Source organism: Mixophyes fleayi, chromosome 5 (genome assembly GCF_038048845.1).
Source record: "Mixophyes fleayi isolate aMixFle1 chromosome 5, aMixFle1.hap1, whole genome shotgun sequence".
Classification (NCBI taxonomy): Eukaryota; Metazoa; Chordata; class Amphibia; order Anura; family Limnodynastidae; genus Mixophyes; species Mixophyes fleayi.
In genome coordinates this window covers 74,023,955-74,038,251 of record NC_134406.1, presented here as the reverse complement: position 1 = coordinate 74,038,251, position 14,297 = coordinate 74,023,955, and the positions used below count along the sequence as shown (strand labels likewise).

General features: G+C 37.3%; 1 protein-coding gene across 1 annotated transcript in view; it reads right to left on the bottom strand.

Annotated features, from left to right (window-relative positions):
* Nucleotides 1-14,297, bottom strand: part of STT3B (STT3 oligosaccharyltransferase complex catalytic subunit B) — a 71,829-nt gene that overhangs the window by 37,380 nt on the left and 20,152 nt on the right. Inside the window, exons 2-3 of the mRNA XM_075212381.1 lie at nt 9,313-9,421; nt 5,464-5,751 (exon numbers count right to left, since the gene is read on the bottom strand). Coding sequence (XP_075068482.1) covers nt 5,464-5,751; nt 9,313-9,421 — 397 coding nt within the window. The remainder of the gene's footprint in view (nt 1-5,463; nt 5,752-9,312; nt 9,422-14,297) is intronic.

Sequence of the window (14,297 nt, the reverse complement as noted above, 5' to 3'; positions counted from 1 at the left end):
CTTAGCTGAGAAGCAACCCCACACATGAATGGTCCCAGGATGCTTTACTGTTGGAATGACACAGGACTGATAGTAGCGCTCACCTTTCAGTCTCCGGCCAAGCGTTTTTCCAGATGCCCCCAAACCATCTGAAAGGGGATTCATCAGAGAAAATTACTTTATCCCAGTCCTCAGCAGTCCAATCCCTGTACCTTTTGCAGAATATCAGTCTGTCCTTGATGTTTTTCCTGGAGAGAAGTGGCTTCTTTGCTGGCCTTCTTGACAACAGGCCATCCTCCAAAAGTCTTTGCCTCCCTGTGCATGCACTCACACCTGCTGCCATTCCTGAGCAAGCTCTGCACTGGTGGTTCCACGATCCCACAGCCGAATAAACTTTAGGAGACTGTCCTGGCACCTGCTGGACGTTCTTGGGCGCCCTGAAGCCTTATTCACAACTACTGAACCCCTCTCCATGAAGTTCTTGATGATCTGATAAATGGTTGATTTAGGTCCAATCTTATTAGTAGCAATATCCTTGCCTGTGAAGCCCTTTTTGTGCAAAGAAATGATGATTGCACGTTTCCTTGCAGCTAACCATGGTTAACAGAGAAAGAATAATGATTTCAAGCACCACCCTCCTTTTAAAGCTTCCATTCTGCTACTATAACTGAATCAGCATGACAGAGTGATCTCCAGCCTTGTCCTCATCAGCACTTTCACACTGACCTGATGTCACTGATCCTTTTGTGGCAGGGCTAAAGCAGAGGAAATGTTTTTGGGATAAAAGTTCATTCTTATGGCAAAGTGGGACTTTGACATTCATTGCAATTCATCTGATCACTCTTCATGACATTCTGGAGTATATGCAAATTACCAAAATAAATAATTATAAAATGAAAATCGGCCTATAAAGAAGATTTCAACTAAAAGTGTTTAATATGTAAACAATCTTGAAAGAAAAAAAATAAATAAATTCCTCTCCAAACAGCTAATTCTCCTACTGCTGATAGTGAACTGGCTCTTTATATACATATCTGTACAAAATTATTGCTGTAACGAGGTAAGCAAGGTCATGTTTAACTTGATGCTTGCAAGACACTTAAAATGTTCCTTTATAAAAGATATATTTATAGCTTAAGTATATAGCTGTGTGTTCGATTGAAACGATAAAGGATTTAAAAACAAAACTAAAAAACGGACAGGGACAACTTTTGAAAACTGCCACTGGAAATTAGGGAACTATGCTTAGGGGCATTTCAGCAAGTTTACAGCTTTATACTACAGTGCTGTAGTAACTTTAGAACTGCCTACAGTACACCATGTATATCTTCTGTTGAAACACTAATCAGAATAAAATCCAAGCATGCTTATTATGTAGTAAGAAGGACTAGCATGCATATGAAGAGTATAAACTGTAACTACCACGAGAGAAGAGAGGAAAATTGCTTTGTTAAAAAGTCAGATTGTGCCCTGTGTGTAGTTCTGTTGTCATGGAAGGAGATAATGACAGTTGGCTATATGTTTCAGTATCATGACTATGGATCTATCTAAATTTCAGTAAAGAGTAATCTGAAATTAAGTTCAAACAGCCAGATTAAGCTCCCCAAAACTACATTTCAATATGAAACTTGAAAATAAATAAAAAGTTGTCTCAAAAATAATTATCTGCCAAAATACTAGGAAAGAAATAAATATTTCAAATATTCAAAGGGTGGCCAGAAGGAAATTCAATGATTAATTATAAGTTGTAGAAATATTTTGTTTAACTTTTTATTACGGAATAGGTAGCAGATGCGGGAATAGACTGTGGCACTTAGCCTGGGTGTCGAACCACACACACACAACAGTTGTAAGGCTAGGGTAAACACTACTGTGTTTTCAGTCGTTTATTGTCTGATTGGCCAGATATCTCAATAGTGTATACCCTGGAACGATAAACGATTATTGTTCCAAAGAACATGAAATAGTTGATCGATATTTTCTGTACTGAAAATCTCGTTCAGCAATGGAACAATGTCGTTCCAATTCTGCAGCGTGTATGCACTCACCATCAGGATCTCCATAGCGATTGCAGTGCCATGATCTTTACAGTCGATGGTTACGGCAGATGGAGAGCACAGATCTGAAGATAAATCTTGTAAAACGTGTATACACACGAATCTGCATGCTTATCAGGATACATCCGCGCCCCCCGACCTCAGTCATTGGTAAAATAATTAGATAACACATTGGGACAAAATTTCTGTAGTGTGTACCAAGCCCAAGTCAGACAATATTGCCACCAAGGAAAATTAATGTCTTCTCACTACATTGGCTTCCTGCCTCTTTCACCAGGTAGTGAGAGAAACACTACAGACTGAGACATCCATTTATTTACACCTTGCAGATGTTTAAAAAGCAGTAGTGACATTAAAAACCTGTTAAACGTGTAATCTAAATGATTAGTTAGTATTAGGCCTAAAGGAGAAATAAGTAATAGTAGTAATAGTGTGACCAGACTCAAAATACAAAATTTCTAGCAACTATGTTGCACTAGTAAAAAAAAAAAACAATGTAATCTGACACAGGAAGATAATCCATTGGTTTCAATGACTCCTATACCCACCAAGACTTGCAGTCCGGAGGATTTATAGTGTAACTTTTTGTGGGCACTCCATTTACTTGCATTACTTTGCGTGTTTATCCCCTGGAAGTTCAGATTCCTCCCACATTCCAAAAACATACTAGGTTAATTGGCTGCTATTAAGAGTGTGTGCTCACACGTCAATTACATTATTGTTAAATTCCAGTAACTGACATATAGTTAATGCTTCAATGGAAAAATTGGGATTTAGAACTTTTCCATCACAAACCAGCAAACTGGTAATGTTAAAAGCCAGACTGCTTTTAAATCATATTGACTGCCAATCACAACGTTATCCATGGAAGTCTTCTCTCGCTGCAAGTGAAAACCATGTACTCTATTGAGAATAGCTAAGAGGAGTGTAAATGCATTAGAAAATGTGTGGCCTGATGGATATGAAAGCAAAACGATGTATGAAGCATGACTTTAGAAAGAGGTTCTCTCTCTATAGCCAGAGGCAAAACAAAACGGAAATGGATAAATGTGATTTACACAAAATTAGTGTAAAAATACACATTTTGTTAAACCACCTCCTTAAACATTTTTTTATTTCAATTCTTTGATAAGTAGTATTGCAAAAAAATTGACAAACATCAAATACGTTACATTATTGCATGCCTTAATATGAAGATTTCAACTATATCAAAGGTACAACTATTTTATGTACACTGCACATAGGAACAACAATACAGAATATAGTCTAGTAGTCTAGCCATGTGTCTCTTGTTCCAATAAGTCCAAAAGGAATCAATGTTTTAGCAGTTTCTATAAACCAACTTGCATTTTTGGTTTAGTAATGCTTAGTTTCTATAATGTGTACGCTCATTCATTGTTTCATTAATTCTATTAAAATGGTCAGTGTATGCCACTGAAATGTATTCCCGTAACAGGATTCAACAAATGCCATAATGTATGTTGTGGATGGTGTGTTGTGCTTGATTTGTACCATACAAACCTGCTTAGCATTCGAGTCAGTTGTTGAACTATGTCAGTCTCGTCAGACAAACTTTCTGCCACATATTTTCTATGTCTTCTAGATGGCATTTTGCAAGCAGTTTACGGGAAATGTTATGCCCAATCCCCCCATATATTTCTGCTTTCAGACAAATTTCTTCCTTCCTTGCGACCCTCCCAGTAAAGGGCCCTAGGAGACTGACCCATGTATATTCTTCATTCATTGCAGGCAGTGCACCTTTTCTGACAAGTGTCCGTTTGGCACCCTCACTAAACTAAGTTTACGGAGGGGGCCAGATCGAGGCAGTGTGGCTTTAGTGTCATATTCCTTCCACTTATATACAATGGACTGTACTGAGCTCCAAGGTATATGCAATGCCTTCGCAATAGTCTTGTTCCTTTCCAAAGATTTGTGGCTCTTTATATTTTGGTAAAGTCTATCTCATACTGTAAAACTGCACAGAGGGGAAAACGGAGACCATAAACAAACCGCACCTCTGGAAATCTGAGCTTGTGTCAGAGTATGAACACTTATGTGTTCATACTTGTAATCATTTCTGTATGCAGCCCATTTTCATCCTTCATGTTTTGAGTAAAGCTTAAATTTGACATGACAGATTTAGAACCATCCCCATTGTACGATATAGATAGATATGTGCTATTCATTAGTCCAGAAGGCCTGAGATTTTGGCATTTTCTGACAAAGGTTTCCATAATTTGGAGCACCATGTTTAGAATTTACTATACATATTAAAAAAATTATCTTTCCTCACATTCCCACTGGCATTCCTCCTCAATCTTTAATTGTTTAGCAGAGATTTAGAGTAACAGTAGGAACAAATACATTGCAATAAAAAACAAACAAACACCCAAACAATAACTGAGCAGCAACAATCTATCTGGATAGGACATAGCTTATTAGGTTATGAGAAGAATATCCCCACACTGTGTTTGCATTAGAACATACCAAGCAACTTTTAGAAGACCAGCACAGAGTGAAAAAAATATATATTTTTAAACAAAATCGGCAGAGCTCCCGGAAAAACAGATGCATATCACAGCTCCTGGGATTCCAGCCAGGGTGAGAGCAGGGCACCTTGGTAAAATAAAGTAGCATAGCTTTAAAAGAAATCACACATCATAAACAGTTTTATTTTATGACAAAAATAAATAAACGTACTGTCATTATTGAACAGGCTGATCTAGAAAGCTAGATCTCACAAGCAGGACTTATTGGCCATTAGGATCCCACTATGGATAATAAACCAGTTATCTTGAGTACCTCTTAAGTTCCGTTTTATTATAGTAGAGCTTTTAAATTATTTTCACACTCATCCCAGAGTAAAGCATTCTACACTAGTCAGAGCAACTAATAGTCAAAGTAAAGATATTAAGTCCGTGCATGAAGCAGTGCAATAACCATTTGTATAAGCACTATAGTTACAACCAACAATAAACTGCCAGCACCTTCATTAATGACCCAGTACAGCTTCATGCCACCTTGTGCCTACTTAATAGTCAGGTCTATTCCAGAAATGAACCTTACATTAACACTCACGAACTATATAACACTTTGAATATCACAGATTTGATGAACACACATTAACAGAGGCAGCTAGTGAGGGCAAGCAGTAATTTTAAGTAGATGAGTTGACAGTAAAGTGTTAAAAAAAAAAAAAAAAAAAATGGGGGGGAAATCTCTCTGTACAGAAATGAATCTGAACAGCAGCAGTATTTCTATTAATTCCTTACAATTGTGATGGGGTAAGTTGAAAAGCCAGTGGTGTGTGTGTGAGAAAAATGCAGATGAATGTGCAGACAATTTATGCAGTTCATAAAGGTAGCTATTGTTTCTCTGCCAGAGCGTGGAGAAAGACTACAGGGAAGAGGAAAATCCAATTACTTACCCACAAATAATATGTAAACTGCAGTGCAAAAATAGCAATGCCTTCATTGTCAAAAGATCCAGCTACTGATCGGGATATGTAGCCTGGCACTATAGCAATGAAGCAGGCGGCTAGAAGGCCTGCCCCCTGGTTCCACAGTTCTCGAGTGAGCAAAAAGGTGGAAATTGATGTAAGGCCGCTGAAAACTGGTGCTAGGAATACACATACATCTCTTATATGTACGGTTATGTTCAGCATATTTAAAATCCAATGGAAGAGGCCGGCTGTCACCATCAACCCAGGGTACACCTGCAAGGGAAAAAGAAATCCGGTCAAAAATGAAACATGGTTATGTATTCCCAACACAAGTTTTACTCTGAAAATGGGGAATATGAATGACCTTTTGATGGCTATTTTAGGATTATTTTCCTCGCTTTAATTTGTTATGGAAATATTGCGTGACATTGTAAAAGAAAAAGCACAAAAAAAGGAGCTGTTGTCATAAGAATTAAAGAGGTATTCACACACAATGGATCCCCAAGACAACTGTTCTTGCCCGTTTCCATAGGTTAAGATTTGTATGTTAAAATTCAATGCACTCTACAAAAATACAACACAGTATTTTAGCATATGTTGGATCTTAGCATGCGTCTAAAAGTGTGTCTAAAAGTAAAACGGTAGGACAGAGAAATGATCCTTACAACTACTATTTTTTCCCAAGCGTTCTTAATGCGCTTTGTCTCAGGGTAGCACTACCCCACCCTGATAAAAGTAGGAGTAGGACGACAAACATCTCCTACACATTGACGTTGGAGGTCTCTGACATACAAGTCCGTGTGGAAGGCTCCTAGATCAGGTAATGCCTGTACGTATCATACAAATAACTCAGCCGCGTTTCTTCTGGGAGAAATACATACTGCTCCTGTGTGAACAAAAGTGTTCACCCAACTGCTGGGTGTTTAAAACTCCAGTCATTTGAGAAGCAGCATTAGCCAAAATTGCTCATTAATTTTATACTTCTTTCTTGCTGCATATATTTTATGCTGCGTACACATGTGCCTTCTGGAGCATTGCAAAACACAAGATTGTATCACACTATATTGTGCACCGGGTAGTTTAAACACAGAAATAGAACAAAAATCTTAGCTAAACAAACGCCTATTGAGATCTAGAAGTTATGAGTTGTACTGCATTAACAATTTATACTCTAATCATCTCATGTTTCTCACTCACTTGCTGCAAATCAACTGGGTTGAAAAGTTAAATATACTACTTTCAGAAAGAAAGTAGAATTTAGTCAAAATATACAAATTATTTGAGAACATTTAACGACCTGATGGAAACTTTTCCCAACCCTTGTTTTTATTAATTGGCTGCAAAACACATTTTAAAAAGGGAGTCTCATGTAAGCCAAAAAAAAACACAAAAACAAATATTGTAGTTTGATTACACAGACAATCATGGCGAAAAGTTTTGAGAATGACACAAATATTGGTTTTCTCAACGTTTGCTGCTTCATTGTTTTCAGACCTTTTGTCAGATGTTGCTGTGGTATACTGAAGTAAAATTACAAGCATTTCATAAGTGTCAAAGGCTTTTATTGACAATTACATGCTGTAAGGCATGCTGTCAATCAACTTCTGGGCCACATACTGACTGGTGGTCGCCCATTCTTGCCTAATCAATGCTTGGAGTTTGTCAGAATTTGTGGGTTCATTTGCCTAAGAACACAGCCATGAATAAAGAATGGTACCAAAACATCCTCCAAGAGCAACTTCCCCCAACCATCCAAGAACAGTTTGGTGATGAACAATGCCTTTTCCAGCATGATGGAGCACCTTGCCATAAGGCAAAAGTGATAACCAAGTGGCTCGAGGATCAAAACATCGAAATTTTAGGTCCATGGCCAGGAAACTCCCCAGGCCTTAATCCCATTGAGAACTTGTGGTCAATCATCAAAAGGCGGGTGGACAAACAAAAACCCACAAATTCGGAAAAAACTCCAAGCATTGATTAGGCAAGATTGGGTAGTCATCAGTCAGTATGTGGCCCAGAAGCTGATTGACTGCATTACAGGGCGAATTATAGAGGTCTTCAAAAAGGGCCAACAATGTAAATATTGACACTTTGTATAAAAAGTTAATGTAATTGTCAATAAAAGCCTTGACACTTATGAAATGCTTGTAATTTTATTTCAGTATATCATAGCAACATCTGACAAAAGGTCTGAAAACAATGAAGCAGCAAACGTTGAGAAAACCAATATTTGTGTCATTCTCAAACCTTTTGGCCATGACTGTATATAAAACGGGGGTTGCTCTATTAAAAGACTGCACAGAATACAAAACATGACAAGTGTATATGCCATGCATTACAAAACAAAAGCAAAAAGAATATTCTGATGCAAACATTTACAATAAAAAAATCAATGCATATTTTAATGGAGAAGGCCTCTGCTCACCTTTAAAGCACCACCATGTAGGTACTTAAGAAAGATCACCGAGATGCGGTTTAATTACAATTAGGCGATACATACAGGAGAGCAGACGCTCAATTCATATCTTTTACTAGACAGATGTTACAGAGTAAGTTTGTTTAAAGGATACCATCTAAAAGTAAGTAAAGTAAGTAATTGTACAAAGACCATTTTGTCTTCTCAGATGATGCCATTAGTCAATTAGCTTAAAGTGTACAGAAATCTAGTTCATAACTAAATTTGCTGAAAATCAATATAAAATAACTCATTTACAGAGTGATGATTTTTTTTTGGCAAATAGGGCTCACAATCTATCTTTTAAATCCTACTTCCTATTCATGATTACATGACAGTTACATTAGTTTGCCTTTCTGTCAGAGGGAGAAGTTGAATAGGAGAATGAAACGGTAAAGCCAATATATAGTATTTGTTCAGTCTAGCTACGAGATTACTGTACAAATAGTGATTACAGCTAAAACATCAGTAAAAGCTTACAAGTAAATCACTATTGACTGTATATATAAATCATATATATTAAAACAAACAAAAAAAAAGACGGACATTCCCTGAAGCGTCACACCACTACTCTACCGATAACTTTTTGATGCTCTGATTGAAGTAGGAGTGACTGGGCCAACATATAGCCACACTTGCCTGCACATAAACATGCAGGAGTTGGTTGGCCTGAAATACTTGGTTTTGCTGTGAACATAGTCCTGGCTTTAAGTTGTCATAGTTTTGCCTAGTTCTTTCCTGCTTAAGACGTGTACCCACCCGAGTTTAGAATAATTATTGAAATATAAGCTCTAACCTTAGTCAAAAATACCTTAAAAAGGGGACACATTAAGAGTAAGAAATACGCACTCACATTATTTAAACTAAGTGTTACAAATCTGCTCCCTCTAAGGAATGGTCATGCTCATGTGACAACCTACATGCACTGTCCTTGCAGAATGGGCAATACTTGTATTACATGGGGAAGAAGGAATATTCTACGGAAACATCAGCCAGCAACATGAGAAACTGCTAGAAAACTATGCCCGCACATAAGGCCAGTTAATGCCAGGAAATGTGGGACTAGTAAAATAGTAAAAGATTACAAATTTTGTAGCATAGAGAAATTTTCAAAGAGCAATAAATCGGTTAGTCTTTAGTGGCTTAGCGATGTATGTTTTGGTCCTGAAATATCGATTTTAAAAAAGTACACAAAAATTATATTCCTGTTTCCAATTTAAAATAGAGATATTAGGAAAACTTTCTGCCTAAATCCCTAATATACATACAAATGTTTCTTACATGAAATGCACCAGCATAGTTTTATTTTCATAATTCTAACAACTATGAAATGGGGAAAAAAAAAAAAACATCAAAAACATACAAAGACAGACACTTACCGTCCCACCTACTATTCTTCCTAGTGGATACCATGCTCGTTCATCAAACCAATTTAAAAATTCGTAAAACCCGTGAAACGCTAGATGATGTGTTGATCTGTAGTTAAACCTGCAAAAAGCACAGAAAAATTAACTGTAAGACTAAATAACTTCCACAAAAACACAACATGCTTGATATGGCACACAATCTGTAATCATGTCATCCTATGGCACACAATCTGTAATCATGTCATCCTATGGCACACAATCTGTAATCATGTCATCCTATGGCACACAATCTGTAATCATGTCATCCTATGGCACACAATCTGTAATAAAATAGACATTTGCTATATCCTGCAGCATAGAAAGTAGTATTTGACAACATCTTGATTCACACAATAATTGCATCAGTGTGTACACAGCATTACCTTTCAAAACAATCTGTCAGTATGCAAAAAGTAAATAGTAACTGCAATCTCCAAGTTGGTTATGGGATGGACTGTTACTATTTTACAATTACCAGTGGGTCAAGCTACTGTTCGATGGGTGAATATATTATAATGTACTTTGGCATACTGGTGTGCCAGATGTTTTGAAAGGTAAAGCCATCCCATAACAAACTTAAAATTTGCAAAGATAACCCAGAAATGCTCTTAAAATGGAGTTTCCCAAATTTCCCACCCCCACCAATTTATCTTCTTTACAAAAAGGACTAACATGATGTCCCCCACCTCTGAAATCCCTAGCATTACAAAGATGTAGACTTTGAAGCTTCCATCTGTCTTGGGAATTCACATGAATACATCTATTAATATAATTATGGCTGATAATATATTTATGACCTGCATCTGAACGACAGCCTTATCAGCTTTTGGAGAGGAGCTTAGCATGGCAGCTGTGGGTGCAAGAGTCAGGAGCTTTCAATACTGGTTAGAGATCTCCAGATCGTTAAACCAAGAAAATGTTTATTGCCGAACTTCTTATAGCCTGCCATAGTGAATGCTTATTCTTCATTTGTTTGTTTCTTCAGACTGCTATTAATTATAGTTCGGCATGGTTTGAGCAGTGGCACCTGACAACCAGAGGAACACAGTCACATGGCACATAATGTAATAAGCAGAGATGGTTTGAACACCGCTCTGAACTCAGTCTGCTCATGCGCTGTAAAATTCTACCCCTCCATCTCACGGCCACAGATACTTCCTACGCCGTACACAACACTGATATGTATGAAAAGTGCAGGAATGGAAGCTATGGAAAGCAATTCTTTCATTCAACTTGGGAATCTAATTGTGACTGGTAGCAATGCTGGTCTCCCCTCCAAAGAGATTTTGTAAAGGAGAGAGACATTGAATTGTAGGACAGCTAAAAAAATATAAAAAAAAAAAAAAAAAAAAATAATCAGATGTATGCAAAAACAAAAAAACAAGCAATTGAAAAAGAAAGAAAAAAAAGCCACACACCAAGACGATTCTAAAGCACATTCATATTCATGCAATTAACCCAGCGAATATGTGCAATATAGTGAACTCACATCAGTCCCTGCTTAAAGTCTAAATTCCCTAACACACAGACTATGGTCAATTTGTTAGCAGTCAATTGACCTACCAGTATGTTTTTGGAATGTGGGAGGAAACCGGAGCACCCGCAGGAAATCCACGCAAACACTGGGAGCACATACAGATAAGGCCATGGTCAGGAATTGAACTCATGACCCCAGTGCTGTACGGCAGAAGTGCTAACCACTAAGCCACCATGCTGCCCATTACATTCTGCATTTCAAAAGCACAAGTAGTTTAGTGCCTCTAGATAGTACTTAGAGGCAGGTTTTCAACCAAAGCTGTCTAACAAATGTCTGACATTTCCATGATAATCATTTATTTACTTGTTTTAAGTTACCAAAGAAAACAATTAATTGAGGCATTTATAAAAAGCGACAGCACAACAAGGAGCCGTTACTCATCGTAAGGAGACACGCTTTCATTTTCTGAACACTACAAGAAAAATAAGTTGGGCTCTAGTCTAGTAAGTTCCTGTAGGACAGCACATTTTTCAGAACCAAGTTCACGAAGTGTATATAAAAGTGGCAAATACAAGTTGTGACTGGATCACTATTAAATAACTTTTGGTAAAAATGTATTTAAAGTGAATAGTGCAGGGCACCTATTTATGTAATTGCATTTGCACTTATTCTTGTTTAGTGTAAGATAGGAAGTTGTTATCTCTGAGACGAGGTAAGAAATTTGTCTCTTGTCTAACCTTAGGATATGCCTATTTCTGATGCATATATCAGATACAATGAGCCTGTGTTTACCAAGCCTTTGGTGTATTGTGATTTGGGAAACTGGCTGGTTGTTGGTCTTTTTGTTGTTCTGTGTGAATATGAATTCCGAACGGTCTGATGAAAGGCCACGTGTTAATTTAATCTTTTGATGTGTGAGGTTTAACTTGGAGACAGGAAGGTTTAATTTAAAATGTGCTGCAACATTTCCTGCATCTCAAAGATGCAGGATATCACACCAAGGTTTTTAAGAATTTCAAAGTGAAGTATAAATATTAGTGGCTTTGCAATGTATGTAAATTTATGTTTGTGTAAATAGAGTATATCCTGATGCTAAAAATAGCATGTGCCTGAAAGGTATAAATGCTCTGACTTGTACACTGAAATGTGTTCTTCTGAATTGTCATCTGACCTGATCACACTGGTACCTTCCACCAGTGTGTGAGCAAATAAACCATCTTGCTTCAAAGGCCTGCTTGGAATCATCTTCAATATTGCTGTTTTCCTGTGATCTACAGAATAGACCCTAAAATCTAATCCGTTCTCCGGCTGTCTCTGCGGTTTGGACCCAAGCTATTCCAGTGCCAACACTCTGCCTGCTACCCAGCAGCCCTGGTTAGTGTGAGAGGCCAGCGGGGATTCATTCACAGCAACCCGGATCCATAGTAAGAGGTCCGGAGTTACCAGCCATGTACACTAGCAACAAGATACGCTAGCAGCGTCTTTTACCCAGAAGAAACCAGGTACTGGATACCGGTAAGGAGTCCAGTGGTGGCAGCCGTTGTAAGCCCCTCCTACTGCGGCAAGAGGGCGCTTTTTGGATAACGAAAGGGAACGGTGGCAAAGTAAGCCCAGCCAGTTCCCAGTAACAACAGACAGGGGGCCTTGGGGGTCCATCCTGTCACACAAGTACTCCATTGTAGCTATACATTTAGTGTACACCAACCATAAAATATGAACGCAATTCAGTAACATTTTTCGCTAATCACTGCAACAGTCACAGTAACTTTTCAAGGGATTTTTCACATGGACGAGGTTCAGCCAACTGATAAGGCAGAGTATAAATTAGACCAGGAGCCACCAGCAGGGGGCGCAGGTGAAGGTGTGCCCACACTGATTTATAAGCAGAGTATATTTATTTATTTTATTATATTTTATTTTTTTTAATTTCCCACAGATCTTCTGTAAATAAAATGCAACATTCAGGACTAAACACCATTTATTCAAATGAATACAGAACTCTGACAATTAAACAAATGGGGATTGTGAGGGTAAATGCTGGAGAGCACATACTGTCTAGTGATGTTTCAGTCAATATTTGGAGTCATGACTTTTCATTGGCAGTGAGTGTACCACAGGCAGACACAGCAAATCAGACGCCAAACTATCAAAAACAACATAACTGAGTTTTTTGTGCTTGACATGGACTTGGTATGGCTGAAACATTGCAGGAATATAAAATTTACTGTTCAAATCAATTGGTCAACTTAACTATTGCCATTACCAACACAAGTACTACCTTCAATAGCACTAGGCCTCAACTCTAGTAGATAAGATCACAGCTGTATTTTTTGCATGCCAATGGCTTTTTTTTTTTTATTCTTTTTTACAGGATAGAAAGTAGTATTTACTAATGGGAAAAAACCAACACAAAACAAAAAATAAAAAAATTAAAATTAAAAAAAATTGAGAATGTACCTTAGTACAAGGAAACCAGAAAGTCAGAAATCCCAGGTATTTAGGAATAGTCTACGCCTGGGGTGAACTAGAGTTAAAGTAATCACTATCCAAATTATTCATGAAACTGACCACATACTTTATGAATATAGATTCTAACTACAGATACTAAAAGTGCTCCTGGCTTTCAGCTTTTTATACCCAGCTTATAGGAATACAGAATATTAAAATTAAGCAGAAAAATGGTATAAAAATATAACCATTGCAAAACAAAAATAAACGACAACAGAAATCAAAATATACTGGATTCTCTATTTTGTAATGCAGGAAGGATAAAGACAAAAGAGTAGCCATGTGACTTTCTATAGGACCTTAATGGCATCTCAATCACTTTTACAAAACAGATAGCAGAACAAACAGGGGACAAAGCATGTTCACCCCCCCCCCCCCCCTATTTTTGGATGGCCTCAGTTACGTATGGCAAGTTTACATTTTTATCTCCCATATCATACGCCCACTCAATATTGCCATTTGATGGTATCAGATACAAATTGCATAGAAAATCACTAGTGTAGCTTAGCACTTTACTTGTAGCTGAAGTTAAGTGTTTATAGTCGATCAGTATGCTCATGACATGGAAAATAACATTCAATTGTTAAAGACACAAGATGCTTTTTCATAAATTAATTTCTCCATTACCCAATGACTATGCTGTAAATTTGAAAAAAAATAAAATAAAAAAAAATAGAAATAATGTAGCCACAATTTTTAATGTTACATTAGAGAAATGTACAATTTTAACAAATACTTAAAACATCCAGAAACTACTAGTAAGATGTTTGAAATCCCATAATTTAAAAAAAAAAAAAAAAAAAGGGGAGGCACACCCATTTTAAAATGGGTAACTCCAGTTTCATCATGGGTGCCAAGTAATGTAATACAGTTATTATATCCCCGTAATCCTACAAGTCTAGGTGCAGTAGGTTGTCTGATTTTTGGGGAGTTTGTGTATGAACTTCAGACAAAGATGTTCATTTAGCACCAA